Below are 22,055 nucleotides of genomic sequence, written 5' to 3' on the forward strand. Positions count from 1 at the left end.
TACTTTTTTATTGAAATCTTTTTGTTTTATTTGTTTTTTAAAATTTTTTCTAGGATACCAATGAAAAGAATAATTTTTTTAAGAGCTTGCATTTCACAAAACATCTTTATATAATATCAAGCTGTACCTAAATTTGTATAACTGTTTCTATATATATAGGAATTCCAAATATGAAAGAATCTCGATGGGAATTTTTTTTATTCGGTTTTTTGTTTTTGGTTTTAAGGATTTAAGGAAATGAGATTTTAATACACACAGTAACTTTTTTTTTTATTATTAGTGTTGTGTACTTTTATTTAACTTTTACCTTATGTAATTATAATGACGGCTTTTATATGCACTACAATAAAAATTGCTTTTGAGAAACTTTTAGGACTATTTTTAAATTAGAATTGTTTTTGTTTTTTTATTTTGTAAAAATTTAAGAAAATTTTAATGAAAAAATATTTTTGTAGGTTGAGTACAATTTAAATTTTATTTAAGAAAATTAGAATTTTATAGTCTTATAATTGGAATTTGTTGAAAGAGGTCAGATAGCAAAAAATTTGTAATTATAACTATGTTAAGATATAGGAATGAATTTTTTTTTAAATTTAATAATTACAAAATTCATGTACAAAATAATAATTGAAATTATGTTTTATAAATGGTTTATAAATGTAGGTTATAAACTATGTTAAAAATTAATTACAGAGTAATTAGAAATATGCAAAATTTTTGTCTGAAATGCAATTAATTTGAAAACTCTTTAAAAAATAAAAATGGATCGGCCTGGAACACTATTAATTGGTACTTAAAAAGTTCCCTAATTGCAAGCCTACACCCGAATATTATAAAAATTACTTACAATTATTTATAATTTTCAAGTAAAATATACTAAAATCTTTTCAATTAAATTGATTATAAAATATTATTTAGTATTATCTAATCTGCAATATTATGGCACGGTAATACGAGTATTGTCCCCTACTCTCTAAAATTATTAAATTTTAAAATTATATTCATTTAGAATATAAAATAATTAAAATCTTGTTGATAATCAAAAAATCAATATTAATTTTGTAATAAAAATTATTTGACCTTATAAGATTTTATATATCTATATATCTATATATGATATATAAGGTAGTATATATATGTAATATATAATTTCTAAAAATTTTAATAAAATTATTATTAAAGGGTTATTTTTATATAATAACCCTTAAGTATTCTAAATTCTTTTATATTTTTGTATAATTTCCAATACATGCATATACGAATACAGTATATGGCTATCTTTAATTTAATTTTCTTGAAAAATTAAAAAAAAAAATTAAACATAATATAAAAACAGAACAAATTTTCATATACAAAATTTATATTAAAAGACGATATACCCTAAAACTTATGCCTAAAACAAATTCGTATAAATATTCTAAATTAAATTTTAATTTATAATATTTTTCAATTTGTATATGGGGTATATATGCTATATGGGGTATATAGGTATATATAGCGATATATATATTGGTACTCTGCACAAGTATTTCTTGCTTTTCTAAATTTAATAAACTTTCTTTCTATAGATATATATATATATATATGTGTGTTATATATATATATATATATATATATATATATAACACATATATACATATATCCTTAAATATGGATATATATATATATATATATAGATATATATATATATATATATATATATATATATATACCCTTTAATATATATTGAATATATATAAACATATATTAAACCAAAATCCATTTCATCCTTTAACTCCTTTTCATTTCTTTATCTATATATATATATATATATATATATATATAAGATAACTTATTATCTATTCGATTATGTATAACTATCTATAATAATACATACATACCCGGTATACATTATTATACAGAAAAATAATACTTAAACAACACGAAAACACATTTAAATTAAAAATGCATAGAAAAAGCAAAATTTTCAGATTATCAAAGCAATTGTACGTTATATAATATATATCACGTTATGTTAATATATATTAGTACAATATGTTAATAAATATATTAGGAAAATTATTCTAAAACCCAATAACATGTAGCAATAAGGTATAAAGGCATGAGGCTGTTATGTAAAATCTACATAATAGTACATAATTTTATGCAAATAATATGTGTATATAAGTATGTAGTATACTAAATACTATAAAAACTCCATATTAGCCTTAAATGTATTCGTATATAGTTAGGTGACTCATCAAATATTACAGTATAAAATTATTTTTTCTCAGTCTACATACATTTGTGTCGATGTAAATATGAAAAAATTCTATTTTATATGGCTTTGATATATGTATAGATAGCTATATCTATTATATCTATATATATATGACTGATATATATATGTACATAATATCAGTGTAATAACATTTCTCTAGATTTATTTTATAAAATTACAAAAGTTAAATTCTCTTAACAAGAATAAACCTATTTATCCGATTTTGGATTTCCATTTTGTCACACTATATTCTTCAATAGTATTCTTTTTCTCTAAAATATAAAAATGTACAGTTAGTGTATGGTTAGAATAAATTTTTATATACATATACATAAAAATGTAAAACTATATCTTTTATGTTAATGTTTTAAAATGTATAAGGACAACATTATTTATAAAGTACTTACGTAATACATAAGTCATTGAATATATACTTTTAGGTATATATAGAACAGCGCATATGGTATTAAAAATTGAAAGAATAACTATGATTACAGGAAATTTTCCGGTTACTCTTATCAAATAACGAGAAAACAGTAGACTAAGGTCGTATTTTTATACATAGGAGGAAATTGGAATAGACACGTTCCGAATGAACTTGTAATATGAATTTGTACAAAAACTCTCATAATCTCTTATGTTTATCAAATCTACAAATTAGATTATAAAATGTAAATTGTACAAATGGGATAAAAATTCACCGCGACCAGTATAGTTCATAGTTACTACGGAGTCAGTACGTTGTTCGTCAGCATTTCCCTTCTCCTGCGTGTGGCGGCTCCACAGTCCATCAGAGAGGTACTGCTGCTTAACAACAATATCCCGGATAGAAGAATACTGAAAAGTAATTCATCGTTCAGATGGCCCGCCTGACTGTCCGATGTGACCAAAATTTCTTGTTCTCAATGTCCTCTTTCAAGGTTGAACTGCACAATAATTTTGTGTAACTTAATTATTAAACCATAGGGACGTATCACAGAGACGCCAGGGTCAGTTCTTTCTACAATCGATTGTGGTTAATATATTTTCTTCGACTGAATTTTTTTTAAATTATACTAAGTCCTTAAAATAATTTAATAAAATTTAATTTTTAATGATTAGATTAATTTTTCAATGTCACATTAATGTACAAATCAATATAAAATTTGAAATAATCGAGAAAATTACACATTTTTGTTGGTTATTTTATATTTTATCAAGAACCAACAAAATCCAATGTTGTACTTATTTATAGAATATGCATTAAATATCTACATACATATATATAAATTAAGGTTTCGAAAAATACGGAAATTCTCTTATTGACTATATTAAATAGATTTATTTTTTTCATGCAGTACAAAAATACCTATGCATATACAAGTAAACAAACACATATACACATGTACTGACGTGCTATAAGAGAGTTTTATATTTTATTTAAGAGGTAGAAATTCAATCAATATTGTTAGAAAATTATTGTGAATATAAGATGGGTGACAGATGAGTCTTTAATTTGGTTTAAAAAGTTTTTCATCAAATACTATCAAAAGTTATTTTATTTTTTTTTTTTTATGTATTAGCTCGTGTGTAATGTGTAACATTATTTTCAGCATATTTGCAATTCAATTGGAAGACAAAATTGTGTTTATTAATTTCAATCCGTCGGTTAATCTCTGTTTGTTCACAAAATTTCTATACAGAAGTTGATGTTGTCATCAGAAATATGGGAAAGCTGAGATATTCCATTTCACTAAAAGTTGTGGCTCTCCTGAAAATGTCATTTTTTTGGCAATACCTGTATTGTATTTATAGCACAAAAGCGATTTGCTTCTTCTAATACAGAATAGCACAATCTAATTATTTTTTGAATTTCCATCATTGTTTATCTGTTAGAGAGTCAGCTATATAGGATGCTCGAAATTATGGCCGCTTCTAGATGATAAATGATTCTGTTTTCGTTAAAAAAATTTTCTCCCCCTCTGAATTATAGTCTCTCAAAATTTCAATTTCTAGAAATTTTTTTAAAACAAATAAGTAACGGTAAATATTTTATTAAAATATTTAATTAATTTATAATATTTAATTAAATACTGTTTAATTCTATATTATTCAAGCTCCTTTTAATTTTTTTTCGTTTCATCCTAAATATATGCAATAATTATGATATGATAAATCATAATAATAATACGATATTAAGAATACAATGCAAATACCTAAAAAATAAATGTGTTTTCATTTGGAAATGTGCTTCGATGCAAGCCATTATTCTTTTATAATCAAAATTTATTATTAGAAAGCACTAAATCATATGAACATCAAGAATCACATACATACATATGTATGTACGTACCTATCTATATTTTATGTACTTGCATGCTTTTATAACAACATTATGTTTTTCTCTTTCTTTTTTATTTGAATTATTCGACATTTCGGTTCGAATTTCATGTAATAAAGAATTAAGATTATTTGATAATAGTATTATTTTGTACTCATGTAATTACGTTTGTAGATAAATACATATGTATACCTAGATATTGTGTGTAAATATATTTTTGGTTTATTTTCTCTTTCATTTCTATATCTGTCCTTCTGACAAATACATTCGATTCTTTCTATTGGATAAAATATGTATGTGATGATTCCCATTAACATTAAGAAGTAGTGTAGTACAAGAAGAAGAAAAAAAAACAAAAAAAAATGTGAAGAAGATTCAATCCCATAGTGTTCGGTGCGATAACAAGATAATAAAATTTACTTAATATTTTAAGCATTGCATTGCATACTTTTTACTCAAGTAATTTTAGAAAATTTTCAATTTTGATCTGATTATGGATTAAATAAAAAGTAAAATAGAGAAAAAAAAAACAACAGGGAAAAAAAGGACCAAAAAAAAAATTGGGATAAAGCAGACAAATTGTTACTTTATTAAATTTTGATGTATGGTTTAAAAATAAATTCAATTTAACACAATTTTTTTGAAGAAAATTTCATTTTATTGGAATATAGGTAAGAAAATTAATTGGAAAAATAATAGGTACAAAATTGTGATAAAGTATTGTTTTAAAGTATATTTTTGATCAGTTGTTGTCTCGAGGTACACAAAGCTATATGAATATATTTTAGAGTATGGAATCAAAAAATGGCTAACATTGAAGAATATTTTGCAGAGATTACAAGCATTCGTAAATATAAATACCCTTGACATCCAATTTGCAAATATAATCGCCAACCTAGCACTAGTAAAGCGCTTGAAAGCAATGTTTACTAAGCAAATTGTTACATTGCTTACAATTTGCATTTTGGATCAGAATTTGAGCTATACGATTTACGTCATAGACATTATTGTAATATCATTTTTCTCTGTTAATTCTCATGTGTTGAATACACATATATTTAATATTGGCAGATATTACACGATACACTAAACCCCATATGGCCTGAAAAAACATATTATCTTTCCATTTTTTTAAGCTTCAACAACACTTAACCGAAAAATGCAAACTAAAAAAATTAATTTGCGCTAGAAGCGCTTGTTTTGCGCTATCAAAACCTGAAAAATGCAACATGAATCATTAAAAACATAGTCAGCATTTTTAAGGTTTGTAACTTGGATCTTGTGATTTTTTCTTATTTTACGCTTTATTTGCCAATTAGATGTCAAGGTGGCGAAATATTCTGGTGAAAACAAAGATTAGACGAAGATTTGGGCTAGGTCTGCAGTAATGGTTTTATGCGGCTATATAGTTAGACATAAATAGTTCATCCTAATCAATTGCGAATTTAATGAAATTTTGAAATTGGAATGAAATTTTCCGATGATTTCTAATGATTGCAAATTATTAATTTCATTTAAGAATGTTTATGTAAAATAGCCCTTTACCAATATGTGTATGTGGTATGTAATAATGTAAAAAATATTAGTTGAGTCTTAAATAATTTTTTTTTTCTATTTCTTCTTTTGGAATAACCATATGAAAAAAAAATATTTTTTTTTTTATTTCATTTATTATTTATTTTTCAATCACCCATTTTTATATTATGTTTTATGATATTACATATACATATACATCCCCATACACATATGTACATAATATATAATGAAAATTAATCAAGTTATAAGTTGTTGAAGAAATTTGATATCTTTTTGATTTGATAATTTCGTAATGTAACAACCCAACTCTTGACTATTTATTTAATATTTAGAATGTTTATAATATATTCTCTCTCTCTTTCTCGTTCTTCCTCTTCGTCTCTCTCTCTCTCTCTCTCTCTCTTCAGTATGTATGGTGTGCGTCTAAGGTACGGTAGTAAATTTTAATAAATTTTTTCTTTTATGAAGATTTCCTTTCGTTTCCCTTTGCTTTTATATTTTTATTTACTTGTGTCATGTATTAAAACGGACTAAAAGGAATTTCAATTTTATTAAATTTGGCATTTTAGCATAAAATATTCTATTAAAATCTAATTCCTTATATATGTATATATATATATACAATTACAACTCAATGTTATATTTTGTGCCTGCGTTGTAAGCTAATTTTTTTTTACAATATTTATAATATTCAACTGTGAATGAATTATGTGATGGTAATGTCCTTTAATTCCTCTTTTTTATGTTAGCTTTTTATTATAAGGTATAAAGGAGCAAGTAAATGTATAAATATATTTATATATATATATGTATATATATAAATATGTGGAATTTTTGTTGCCTTCAAATAAATTTATATTCAATTATAACAAAATGAAATAATCCTTATGTTATCCTTTTTTGTTATATTTTTTTGTTTTCAGACAGTTTATCAAGATTGAAAGTGATCTTTTCGCATTCTATTATCAGTTATTAACATCTTCTTTACTTTATTATCCTTTTGTATATATATAAGCACATCATATATATATGCATACATGTATAGATATACACAGAGAAAAAATATATTACTAAAATTTTTTTTTTGTTCTGTTATCTTTAGCTTTTAATCGATAATTGTATTAGCATAGTTTTTAGTTAAATAAAATAAATTATTATCTCGTAATAAAATAATATAATAAAAATGTATATAAAAGGAAAAATAATAATAATAATAATGAAAAGAATAAAAAAAAGTTGAAATGAAAAAGGATATTTTTGTTAGTTTGTTGCTTTTTTTCTGGTTGCAAATAAGTTGATGTTATTTTGAAAATTTCCTAATTATTTAATAAGATTTTTATTTTTTTCAAGAGAATTTATAAATCTATGTAATTACCAACACGCGCGTATGCATTTAAGATTACAATAATTTTTTTTTTTTTGAATATTACAAAAAATATTATTAAATTGTCTTGTACTTACATGGATGTGTTGGGGCAAATGGATATTCCAGTGTTGGTAATCTTGGTGGATGTGGTCCAGCTGGATGAAGTGTTGGAGGACAATGATAACAAAACATACCTCTGCCTGCTCCGGCAGGACTCAACTAAAATAAAAGAAAACAAAATATATAAATGGTTAAAATCAAATTTTATATACTGAGAAAAAAATTAATTTATTGGTTTTTTTATTGCTTATACTAAACTATATATTATTAAATATACCAACTATTTGTACCTAAAAAATAAATGTAGATTTTGGGAAAACTAGTCATATTTAACAAAATCCTGCAGTTTAATTACAACAAAATTTAATGATTAATTTGAGAAAAAGTCCTTTAAAAACAAAAGTTTTTTCAAAAGCGATTCCCCAATGAGTTTACAGAAAATAAAATAACTATTAAGAGCAAAATTCTGAGAATTCATTCTTATTAGTATAGGTTAGTGATTTGAGTGTTATTCGAGGAGAATTTTTTTTTTTATATTTTTTTTTGCCATAACAGTTAGTTCCGGTATATTTTAGTCATCTATTTGGCTTGCAGTATTTTCAAAATTATATAAGCTAATGCAAGTATTTAGACGGGACATTGCTCTCACTTGAGAACTTTGCACCTAAAAGCAAAAAAAAACTGCAGGAGGCAGATAACAACTCGGTAAAAGTCTCCCGTGCATTAATCAAAGAGAAGACATGATCTTTCGAACATTGCATTTGCGTAGCGATGGATAAGTGGGGACTTCATTTTCAAAAGATTTTCGAATCTTCCATCAGATAATTACGGGATACGACAAAATTTTCAGGCATGTGGAGATTGAAAGAGGAACATAATATATTTTTTCGGATCGCGGTTCATTTCTAAAATTCAAGTCAACAAATTTAGTTAATACATTGCTTTTAAAAATATTTCAAATAATATTTATTAGTGAACTCATTAAATATAATTTATAATAAATATATATATATATATAATTAGTTTAACTACACTTCTCTTTAACATAAAAATATTTTTAATTATCACTTTTTTTGAAATAAACCTAAATATATTTTTATTATTCTATAAATGATAAAACCAACTAAAAATAACAAAAACTAAAATATTCATAAATTAAAAATTTTTTGGTAAAAATATTTAGAAACGCATATACTAAATTTTTTAATATAAAATTCCGTGGCCACTAAAAATTGAAATTAATATTTTATTTTCTATATTTTTATAGAACCAGTTTTTATTTCATTAAATTTCTATATTTCTTTGTATATGAATTTTCATTAAAATAATTATTCATACTCCTTTGAAATTTGACACAAAAAAAAACAATAAAATTGTTTTCAGTTTCTCTCTCTAAACATCGCATCGTATATGGTGCAAGGATACTCGTGTATACAACAATATAAATAAAACATTACCGAGTGTATTCAACTAAATTTAAAAAATAAACTAATTTTCTAATAATTTTCTAAATCTATTTGCATATTTTTCAATTAAAAAAGCAAAAAATAATAAAATTTTCTTTTTTTGAATGTCATCACATACCGCAATATTGACGAAAATCCAAATAGAAAATTCTATTTAACGGGAATATATATAGGTATATGGAGTTTAGACTCTTTTAATTGGATATATTGTATACTTTAAGTAAAATTATGCTGAAATTATCACCGGTATGTACATACATTACGTTTATATAGGCTTATTTAATTAATGCCGTGTATATTAAAAAAATCTAAATTGAAAAATCCATTAGAAATGAAATTCATAAAATTTTCACTTCAAAAAATTCAATAATTCCAAATTATGCCCAAAATTTCATTGCACCCATATTATATAAAACATAATTATACAATTAAGTATATATATATATATATATATATATATGCAATTCACTCTCATTATTTCCGTGTCGTTCATTTAATGAGTTAAATTGAAATTAACTAAGAAGGACATAATTATATCTCTGTATGTCACGTATTATATATATCTAAACTAAATTCTATAAATGCCTACCTATATATTTGTTAAATACAATATAAAAGAGTTCTCTTTTTAGGCAAAACTTTCACCATCAGCAAAAAAAATAAAAATAACAAAATTTTTTATATGACAATTTTCATCAAAATCTGCACCCACAATCGAATTTCCTTTTTGGTTTTTAACTTAAACTGTCACATATTATATTATGTTTATATGTTTGTATATTATATATATGCATACACTAAATTCCAAAACAAAAAGAAAATAAATCCACTTTTCAATTTTTTAAATTTGTTACGAGTATAAGCATTCTAAGTCCATCAGTTTCGAACAATATTATTACACGTGTAAAAATATACACGATAGAATAGTTGAAAAATTCACAATATCATTGTGAATAGCATTTTGCAGTTCATTTTACAACATAAATGTATGTATATATTCTATAGCATATATAGAATGTGCATACGGCACCTATATAAAATAGTGGTAAAATTGCATTTTAAAATTTAGGCTAACTTATAAAGAAGAAAAAAGCGGTGAATATAATCCGTATAACGTACATATATGGGCCGGATATTAGATTAAAATTTTCCAAAAATTGATTTGCGTATATCGTCATAGTCTCAATATATGTATATACACATACCTGTATAAGTGTAGTTATAAGCAGAAAAAAAAAACTTGCAATTTGTAATTGCAATTGAATGATCTAGGTATATATTGAATTATACGTATATCACAAGCTTATAAAGCGTATATCACTAGCTATCATAAACTGTACAACATATAATCGAGTACAGAAATTATTTAATTGACTACCGGCTCGACAACATATTATCATCGACACCCATTTCAAGTTTTTTTTTATCGTATTATTTTAATCATATTTTGTATTTTTGTTATACAAGTATATGTATATTAAATTATTGTTATATACAAGTATATACGAATATTTATTGGAATTATTTCGTTACTATAATATTATTTCAATATACATAAATATGTACATACATATATATGCTGTTGATATTATTGCTTAACTCTTGTATAATACATTTAAAGGCATACATAAATGTGGTATACTTAATTCAATAGAAATTCACTAAAACCGGTAGTTGTCCGTCCATATCTATTTCATTCGAATAATTATAAGTTTAGGGGGAATTTTGTATGCTTGTTGTCATATTAATTTTTAACATTTTAGTATATATATAGAGAGGGGAATAGAATAATATGCATATGCATCAGATATATAATATTATAAATGGAAGGATTGCACCTATAATAAATTATAGCTAAATATATGTATATGTGTATAAAAAATAATTGTGTTGAAGCAATGTGATGAGGCGATGATAAGTCGCCATAATATAAATTCAATAGTAAGTTTTTAAATATCGGAATATACATAATATATATATATATGTAGTAACTTTTATATCGAGTAAAATGAGGCTGTATTATTATTAAGAGTGTATATATGAGAGTGCATATTGTATAATTGTGTATATATGAGAGTGTTTATATTGAATTATTTTAATCAATCACATTTTATATTAGAATTTTATTTAATATTTTGTACGGGAATACTTTGTAACATTTTGTAATATTTACAATTACGAGTTACGTATTGCTAGTAATTATAACATTTTTTATTACAGCTAATTATATTATTGAAATTTCTATTTTCCAAATATAATTTTCATATGAACTGTGTATTACAGATTAATTGTTAATATTATACAATATTTAAGTATGTATGATCGTCTTTAATATTAATTAAATCTTGTTGAGAAAGTCTTAAAAAATTATTAAAAACTATTAAAACCATCTGTCGGAATAAATGTTCGCAGTTATTCTCAATTTATTGTTTTATTTATAAGGTAGAGTAAGGGTGTGAGACAATAAAATTGTTAATAATATCGCGAGAATTTTAATATTAAGCTTTATTACACAACGACCAACTAATTTACCCTAATCCTATTATTAAAGGATTTTTTTTTGTGAATAAACAATCTAAAAAATAATTTTCTTATTAACTTCAATAAAAAACGAGAAAAAAAATAGAGTTGAAATTTCAGTACTATGTGTTTTTCAAAATACTGGTTGTGCCAAACTACTATTGAAGTTGTATGGCAGCTACCAGAAAGAGCCAAGAAATTTTAGCGAATTTTATCAAGCACATCGGCCCAACTAATATATTCACTTGTGTGAAATCTCAATATCACAGCTTTTATAGTTTCTGAGATATAGCCAAATAAATTTTGAAGTTGTATGGCAGCTACCCGAACCGGTACCCCGATCATGTCCAATTTAAGTAGGATTCTGACACTTACTACAATAAATCATTTGTGAAAATTTGGTGAACTTATCTCAATTAGTTTTTGAATTATCGTTCGGACGGACAGACAAAGCTAAATCAACTCAGAATTTGACGCTGATCAAAAACATACACTTGAGTCTATATCTAACACCGTTATTTCTTAGCGTTACAAACGGTAAGGCAAATTTAATATACCCTTCGAACATACGTTCGTACGGGTATAATGAATATTCCACCGAATCATGAATAGGATTTTGTTCTTTTAGAATCGAAATCAAATAATTTAAATTTCGCACGATAGTAAATGAACCAAACCCACAATAGTAATTTAAACAAAGGTTTTGAAGTGTTTTCTTTCATACCTTTCCTGCGAATATTTGCACGTTTCACAACATAGTCGTTATGATTATTTTTGGAAAAAGAAATACTAAAAATTAAAAAGGTTTTTATAAGTTATTAAGGATCTCACTTGAAAACAATAAAGGTATTCTTAAGTGGTTGCCACATTATTGTAAGAACACATGCACATTCATACATCTTCTTAAATATTAATTTATAAAATTAACATACATTCGCATTCAAGAACTTTTATTAAATTTAGCCAACAAAAGTAAGAAGCAAATTCAAATTTTAATCCTTAGTTCAAAGGGAAAGATTAAAATCTATATTATTATTGTCCTTTTATAATAATAAAAAAATTTATTTATAAAAAATTTTATCTTGATATTGCACATATATGGGATAACATAGATGGGGTTCATGGATAAAGAAATTATAATTTTATTTAAACCTCCTTATATAGTTAAATTAAGTTTTAAGAAGTACGGTGCTGCAATATGGTAACCGTCACAAATAATTTCCGTTCTAGGATTATTTTGAAAAGATTTTAATTTTTTTTTTCTAGAAGGTTTTACATAATTCTGTTATGTAAATTATTCTAGAGCAATGTTAGATTAGATTAACATTAACATCAGAACAAAATTTAAAAGAAGTATAATTAAAGTATCAATGACAGCATTGCCAAATTAATTTGATTCTTGTATAGAACTTGTTTATTGTATAGGTTTGTGTACAAACTAATAATTTTGTAAATATTTTCTAAGTTTCTTTTAGTAGATTTTGACTACTTACCTGATAGGAGGTCTCGCTAAATTTTAACACGCAATAAAAATTTTCTGGTTTTCTCACAATTTGCAAATACTTTGATTAAAATTTGTCCAAAAAGGCGATTATCGGTAATTCGATAATCGAAATACAGAAGTTGTCTTTGCTTTGGTAACAAAAGAATGCAAATTAACATTATTTTAATAGATTATCATTAAAATTAAGAACTTCCTTCCATTATATTAAAGCAGTACTATTAAAAGGGGCGGCAAATTAATTTCTGATAGTTAATTGTTTAATATTGCAAAGAAATTCTCAAAATTAATAGCAAATAAATAATTTAATTAAAGAGTATCCGGCTTACCATCTTCCTAATTAAAACTCTTATTAAAACTATCACTATTTTCTCAATAAATTTAACATATTCACTCGCTATAAGAACAATATTTATAGCCACTAACCGTCTAAAACTCTCATTATTACTATTAATTTCTTTCTCTATATTTAATTTGCATAATATACTTCTTATATGTTGTTTATGAGCCGACTAAAGCGCCTTTTGTTTTCAATTCCAATATGTTTTCTTTTTATTATTTTGTAAAATATTTTTAATTAATTTTTTTAACTCCACAACGCAACCACCATATTATATGTATATACTTGTATTTTGTTTTTTTTTTTGTAAATGTAATTTCTGTCAATAATTAATTTGCGGTCTTTAAATTTCATTTTATTAAGTATTATAGTTTTTTATTACAATTATATTACATATACACAAAACAATAAAATGAAAGAAAAAAAAAATGTTTATATAAATTAAATGCAATTTAAAGTGTAAGTGTGCTCGCATACAAATGTATTACGTTATTATGAATGTGAGGTATAGAAAAAAAAAACAAGAGAAACAAAAAATATTGAAAAGAAAATTGAAATTTAATTTTTAAATTTACTTCGGAAATCAATAAAAAATTTAATGGTATAATTATTGAATTCGGATTTTAATACAAAGAATTTATGTAAATTTTTGAAAACTTTAGATAGAGCTATAATAACAAGGGTGACCAGACACCTCATCATACGAGACATTTCATCATTGTAACATTTCATCATTATAGCAATTCATCATTGCACATTTCAACATTATAGCAATTCATCATTATTGTATTTCATCACCATAACATTTCATCACTAAGATGCCTGTAATCTTAAGATCACAGATAAACTGGCCTTGTAAAGAAATTTCTTATCAGATTATGATTTGATATACCCTCGGTGCACAGCAGCAGTGCCCTCATTCTTAGCTGACTATCGAACTTACAACATCTCTTGTAGAGCTCTTTCAGGTAAAGTGATATTAAAGCTAAATTTATATAATAATAAGCTATAGTAATTAATCTAGACAATTCTTTTTTAATTTAAAAGTAAAAGTTAATTTAAATGCTTTGGTTACTGTGGCACATTTTCTCACTGGGCAAATTGGTAAGTTGCCCACGTAAATTATGAAGCGCTCGGCGATCGCAAATATAAATTCAATAAGCAAATTATGTACTTATGTTTGCAAAATGCACTTTATGCAATGATGAAATGTTATGGTGATGAAATACAATAATGATGAATTGCTATAATGTTGAAATGTGCAATGATGAATTGCTATAATGATGAAATGTTACAATGATGAAATGTCTCGTATGATGAGATGTCAGGGAACCAATAACAAGCTATTTAATATTATGAGAATACTCGCAAAAATACTAATAATATACTATTTTGATTAATTTAAATCATCGAGCCAGCTTGGACCCGTATTTTTCTGTGTTTCAAGCTGAAATACATGCAATAGAGAACCCGCTGAGATTGAATTTAATAGCAATGGTATAAAAAATTCGCAGCATCTAACTGGTCTCAGATAGCGGAGCGATGTTCTGGACGCCAAACCCCCCAGGTTACACATTCTGGTGGGAGTGATTCAACAAACAGAGCAACCATCATTTGAGTGCTGAGGCAACGTCCCCTTCTGCCGACTGTTAATGTCCGCCATTAGGTACTAACTTGATGTTCGGGGTAATCTGTCGACTGTTAATGTCCGCCATTCGGTACTAACTTGATGTTCGGGGGAATCGAATCGAACGCTGGAAGGCTACTAAGGCATCTCCGATCTTGGTCAAGGAAATTTTCTTAAGCGTTACTGGAAAAGAATTTGAACCGGTTTCGTTCTATTACTGGGTTCTTCACTGTTTATAGTACGGTGGAATAGCATTCACATAAACTGGGAAAAGCGGACTCTCTTTGGTGTAGATTCAGCCCGGGCGATGAGGAGACGGCCATACATATTCTCTGTGACTGTGCTGCAAATCAAAACTAATAATCTTAATTCTTATCAAATATTGCAGCCACAAATATTACAACATTAAAAATTTCTATTGTAGATAACCATAAAGAATCTAAATTCCAATGATCTTAATATTTTTTTTTTTTGTTTTTAAATGAAATCGGATGAGAATCGAAGTCATTGATGCCATTATACATTTGGTGTATAATATTAAATTTCAATATAAGTGAACCGTAATGGATTTCAATTTGGTTATATTTTTTGATCAATGGAATTAAAAATTAAGTGCATTTTTATTATAACTTTTTTTTTTCTATGTTTTGTGTTTTTTTTTTATTTGGTACACACAATTGCTCTCTACACACAATTTTTACTCAATTGAATGTACATAAAGAATAAAAACCAGTAAAAAAAACAGCGAATGTATATAAAAAAAAAAAAATTTTTTTTTTTTGTATTTTAAATTGACTGATTGGCTAATTGAGTTTTGCTCAGAGTATTCACTCTGAAAAAACAACAAAACCAGAAAAAAAACAGAAAACAGAAAAAAAAAATTTCCGTTGAATTGATAAATTCAATATTGAGTTTTCATTAATTATAATCAATTATTCAAATTGTACTTCCATTTTATAAAGTTTTCGGTTTTTCATTGGAAAAAATGAAATAGGAAAAAAAAACAAAGCATTTCAGAATTGATTTTTATTTTTTATTAAAATTTTTTTTTCCTCTTCATTGTAGAAGTTTTTTTTTTGCTTTTTTTCCCAACTCTTCTTCATGTTAAAATGTGAAATGCGTCCATGTTTTCAATGAAATTCCATTCAGATCTAAAATTTGGTTTATTATTTAAAACATCAATTCCTTCCCGTGATTCTCGCTTCCACAGTAAATACACAATGCTCTCTTCTGCATGATTAGTATACTTGTACTAATATATTTGAGCAGGAGTATTTGAGCAATGAATGAATTATTAAAGTATTAAAGCATATATTTCATTCCGGTAGTTGAATTCGCAGTTCTTATAATTAAGGTAAATGTCAAATTTTTGAGAATAATTTTTGATTTGCTGATTTGTGACTTAATCTCTGCTTTGGCAATAATATATATTGCGATATTTTATTAACAAATCACCTGCCAAATTTACTCTCTTTGATTAAAAGAAACGTAGAAAAATTGCCAGTAGAAAAAAATAAATTAATAATACGTTTTTGAACGTGCCAAGTAATGAATTGTTTATACAATACAATACAAGCATAGTGAAACGTGTATAGAATGTTGTAATAAAACTACAAATTTAAATCCACAAAATTAAAAATTTAAGTCGATGTAACACTAAACATAAATTGTACATAGAAGTACTAGGCAAGAGTAATTGTGAATATTTATTCGGGTAAGTGTATAGTCACATTGTTATATGAAAAATGCATTGTTATATGAAAAATTTTTAATATTTTATGATATATGTAGGTTGGTTTTCATTCGAATACAAGAGTGTTTCTATAAAAAATATTCTTCTATTCATAAATCATTTTTGACTACTCCATAATACTGTGGAGTGTCAGATTACAAATGGAATTAATGACCAAATGTACAGACAATCTTTTAAATTTTTAAAAGCTTATATAGTCACTAATATCACGGAAGAAATCCATATCTATAAATATAACATCCTGCATCTAATTCATTTCCTCTACATATTCCTAGTAAAATTTCCATTTCTTAAAAATTAATTAAATAATTTACGGTAATTGATCAAATTAAGTCAACTTATAAAAAGAATAATTTAATTTCAATATATTTTGTTATGTTCAAGGCACAAGATATTTTTTAATTATACAAGCTCATAAACAAATTCTAAAATCAACTCAATTTAAACTAATAATTATAAAGTAAGAAAATGAAAAAAAAGACAAATTTGTAAATTTGCATAACTTAATTTGTTTTTTTTTTGTTATTTTCTAATTTATTACTCTCTATTTTTGTTATGTAGTGTTTCCCAAACGATATTTCGGATTCAAAAGCCTTGCGGTGTCAAAAATGTAATTAAAGAAATTTTTTTTTGAATTTAGGGTAGGAGATGTTTTTGTTGGCACAATGTTATGATTCACGACCTCTTATCTACCATCTCTTGCAATCCATCCTACTATGCACATGTTATAATTGTGAGATTGGAAATTATGGGCAATATAGGATGCCGCATATTCTGGCCAAGACAGATAAGCAACAAAGATCTCTGGATAATAACAGGCGAAGAACCTATCGGAAGGCAAATAAGAAGAAGAAAGAGGAAATGGATTGGGCACGGTGTAAGAAAACCCGCCAATAATATCGCTAAAATGAGCTTAGAGTGGAACACGCAGGGTTCAAGAAGACCTGGACGCCCCAGAAACACCTGGGGTAGATCTGTAAAATCAGAACTAGAAAACGCAGGTCTAACATGGAGTCAAGTCAAGCAAATAGCCCAAAATAGAACAAGATGGAGATGTCAAGTGGAAGCCCTAGGCTCCCAAGAGGAGTAAGGAGAAAAAACAAAAAAAAAAGGGTAATCCCTTGTTATAAGAACTTCTTTAAGGGTAGTGAACGGAAAGTCTGTACCTTCTTTTTCCACGAAGAATCTACAGATGCCATATACCAGAGCCCGCTAGCGCATATCAACAATTGACTTCTGAGACGACAATATCTATTTAGGAGAACCGTGCTGTTCCTGGATTCCTCTATAACTCTCCTGTAACGCTTCTCGTTGTAGTTACTTTAGAAGCCTTTTGAATTTAGCTGCAGACTTGGACGATTCCTTTATAGTTTTACCTTAATCAAATTTCTTTAGGGAGTCTCGGACTTTTTGCGGTCCTACTGGCAGCCGATAAAAAGTTATCCAGTATGACTGCCAGCTCATGTAGTCTTTCAAGCTAACCCCAACCACTTTGGAGTTGATCGAATATGGGGTCAGCGGTCCCATCACACACATAGCAATGGCACGCACCTCAGTTTGAGAGACACAATTGAGCCACTATTATACAACTTACAAATAGCACTTAAGCCACCCTAAACTACTCCTGTGCTCATACACAATTTCTATAACACAACCAGCTATTTAACTTTGAAAAATAAGGTAAGGAAATAACGAGATCTTTGGAAGTTATATATGGATGGCGTTATCTGTCAAATTGAAAACCCTATATTGGAATTACCATAAAATAATCGAAACCAAATAAATTTGATTTTAATCCGAAATGAATTTTATAGTTTTGGTTTCACAAATACAATTTGAGAGCATAATATTTAAATATGCAATTTTACTTTATAAGGATAGAAGTCAAATTTAGTGTAAAATTTTTATTGATATAAAAAAAAAACAAAATTATTTTAACCCTTTATTTTTCTTTTCGGCTTAATTTAAGTCAATTAAAATCACACAGAACAAAAGAGAAAATTATTCGTTTTTTTTTTATTGCTCCCTTAAAATAAAAATGTTAAGTCAGATTCAAATAGCATTTAATACACTTGAAAACTAACATGAATAGAAAAAAAAAATAAAATAAACGTACTCACATACAGAATCCTTAAAAACGGCAATAATAATGATTTTAAGTTTTGTTTTCATACTTCAGAAAATTATAATTCAAATCGAAATAACAAAGGAGGACGAGTGGCATATATTTTTCCTCTTTTATATAGAACATATTCCAAGTGTACCATGCATTTGTAATTATCTACAAACACAATTTATAAGTAAGCGTTGACAAGAAGCTCTATTTTACGCCAAATTGAGCACGAATAGCTTTAAATTGCAAAAAAATAAATAAAAATTTAATTTAATATGTTAATGATCGTAATAAAATCATAAAAGAAAATTTAATAAAATCTCAAATGTGTAAGGACACAAAATGCTGTACAGCATGTAAGATACACGCACAATATAAATTTCAAATTAAGAATAAAAATTCATTTATAATTTTTCTTAATAATACCAATATACCCCATTGTATTGGTTGGTTGGTAATATACGATGCCAAACAAAATCAAACACAGTGTGTGACACACGTACAACAAAACAGTCATTTGCTTGAATTCTTTGGTTTCTTTTTTTTTATTATTAAATTTTCTTCACTCTTATTATTTTGAAATTGAAGAACAATTAAATGACCTCAGGAAATTTATAAAAAAAAATTTTTTTTTTGTTAAATAATTAACCGGGGTTTTTTTTATTCAATTCTTTGTACCAGAATGAGTTTTGAATGTGAAAGTGTGGGTAGGTAAAATTCAAAAGTCAAATTTTAAAAAAGGAGTAAATTTGTGATTTTTAATATCTTGATTCTTGTCACCCTGGTATTTATTTTAATAGTAAAAAATTCGTGGGAAATTTTTCTTAAATCGAATCAATTTAAATTCGGATGTATTTTGTCAAAATTTGCGTAATAGATTACATAAACTGTTCCTACTGACGACAAGAAACTATTGCAGCTTGCGTTTTTGATTATAATTTTTTCCTCATTGCTTCAGTACCTTTCGTATTATGACAGAAATAAGCCGAAAAAGCAAAGATGTTCGTTATCATCCGATGGATGAAAGATTTTCGATATAATTTTTTTAATGTTGAGAAAGCAATTGAATTTGTAGAAAGCTCTGTATATAGCAATATTTTATAAATTAATCTAAGAAAATTTTCAGTTTATGTCTCAGCACTCCGCGCATTCAAGACACTCAAAAAATTTTGATTTTGTTAACTAAAATATTTTTTTTTTTACAAAATCAATTCATAAAATGAATAAAGCCATCCTCTTTTGTGCCCAACCATAAAGAACCGCCATATTTTTTGTTTTATTTTAATTTCAATTTCAATTTATTTAACACAAAAAACTAGAAGCGAAACAGGTAAAATAACATAGCGGGGAGATTATGGAAATTTTGAGGGAAAAAAAAAAACAAATTATTTTAATGTGTTTTAACGGTAATTGACTAAATAAATTGCTGAAATTATAAAAAAAATTTTATTTTGCAAAAAAAAATAAACTCCATTTTGACCTTTTTTTTTGTAAGCGCAATCATATACGAAGATACTAATATAATGTGAAAAATCATATATATACATTAACCATTAAAAAATAAAATCGCTTCTGCAATTGATTTTAATTTTGGAAACTCTGAAATATACAAATGTATGTAAAGGTGTTATTGCCGATCTACTATAATACTACAAGATACTATTACAGGCAATCTGTTATCCGGAAATGAGGGCCGGATTTACTATATATGAAAAGTATAAATTTTGCAATGGGCGTCGCAAATCAAAGGCAATTTTTTGCTCTTCCAATTTTTTCTTTCTAAAACAATTCCAATTTGTTCTTCCTAATTGCAGCTAAGTTAAATTAATAACTCGTAACTATATACAAACATTGCAGAACAACAAGCCAAAAATTTAATTCCAGACATTAATTCTAACACAAATCTTGTATTCAGCATGAAAAATTACACGATATTAATTAATTATGCGCAACTTACTATATGTGGTTGGGGATAGTGCTTTTTTGAAAACGGCGTAGGGCGCCAAACAAGGCAGAATTGCGCCTGCATAATATAGTAAATAATGTAATCTCAATAATTGTGTATAAAGAGCCAATATTTGTACGGCCAAAAATGTATAAAAGAATTAAAATTGTATTTTGAAATTGTGTCTATAGTTTGAGTCATTTGAACTGAATTTTGTACAACCAAATTTTGCCGAGAAAACGTTATTGAAATTATATTTTAAAATTATTGTGTTCGAGTTAATTAATATATACGGTCTTCACATTCTGTGTAGAACGTCCCCTTAAAAATCTACTATTAAATACAATTTTTGTTCTGAAAACCAAAAAATACTTGAAAAGACAGGGTTTGGTCTTCAAGAATTGTGCATTATTTATCGTTTAAAATAATCTTTATGTACATATACGTTTAATACAAAAACCAATGTAAAACCTTATATAACAAAAATCAAAATATAAAAAAAAAAATTTCTCTTTTTTTTTATGCTAGGATTTTCCAGGACTTTAAATATAAAATTTTTATATCCTTTTGTTCAATGTTTTTTTGTTTTTTTTTTCATATTTTATATATGATAAAAGATGGCTCTATATATATATGTATATAGAATAGCTTTAGTTCCCTTAGTTATAATAAAAATAAATGATCATAACCGAATGGATCTCAGGTGTTTTATATTTATTTATGGACACAATGTTACACAAATACAACAAAAACAAGAACAACAACAATAAAAAAGATAAAAAAAGAAGAAAAACTAAACGAAAAATGAAAATTATTTTTCAAACAAATTAAAACTTTTTTAACGTTATATAAGAAAAAAAAAACTCTTACACAGTTATTACAGTTGTTTTTTTTTTTGTTCTTTGCTTTTTATTTGCTATTGCCATTTTGTTTTTGTTTTCATTGTGGGGATAAAAAAAAAAATTATTTTACTTAGTGGTACACACGGTTTAACTTAACTATAGCAATAACTTATCATCTTATTTTTATAACTGTATTTCCCATGTTTTACAATATTATGTAATAAAATAGTAGAAAGGATATGAGAAAAAAAACACAAAAATAATAACAAGTATAGAGAAAATAAAAACAATAGAAAATTATTTAAATAGGGAGGACAATATGTTCAGAGAAAGTCGGGAAATTCATTTAACAGAAGATAGAGCAGCAGCAGAATGTGTGAGAAAGTGGTAGAGAGAGAGAGGTACG

At 25.8% G+C, this 22,055-nt stretch overlaps 1 protein-coding gene across 1 annotated transcript in view; it reads right to left on the bottom strand.

The window, feature by feature from the left end:
- LOC129608242 (uncharacterized protein DDB_G0292186-like) overlaps window positions 1-22,055 on the bottom strand; it is a 142,113-nt gene that overhangs the window by 101,632 nt on the left and 18,426 nt on the right. Inside the window, exon 2 of the mRNA XM_055519620.1 lies at window positions 7,578-7,701. Within this exon, the coding sequence (XP_055375595.1) occupies window positions 7,578-7,674 (97 nt within the window). The 5' untranslated portion in view covers window positions 7,675-7,701. The remainder of the gene's footprint in view (window positions 1-7,577; window positions 7,702-22,055) is intronic.

The sequence above is a fragment of the Condylostylus longicornis genome, unplaced genomic scaffold (genome assembly GCF_029603195.1).
Source record: "Condylostylus longicornis isolate FDR11 unplaced genomic scaffold, ASM2960319v2 ptg000031l, whole genome shotgun sequence".
Classification (NCBI taxonomy): Eukaryota; Metazoa; Arthropoda; class Insecta; order Diptera; family Dolichopodidae; genus Condylostylus; species Condylostylus longicornis.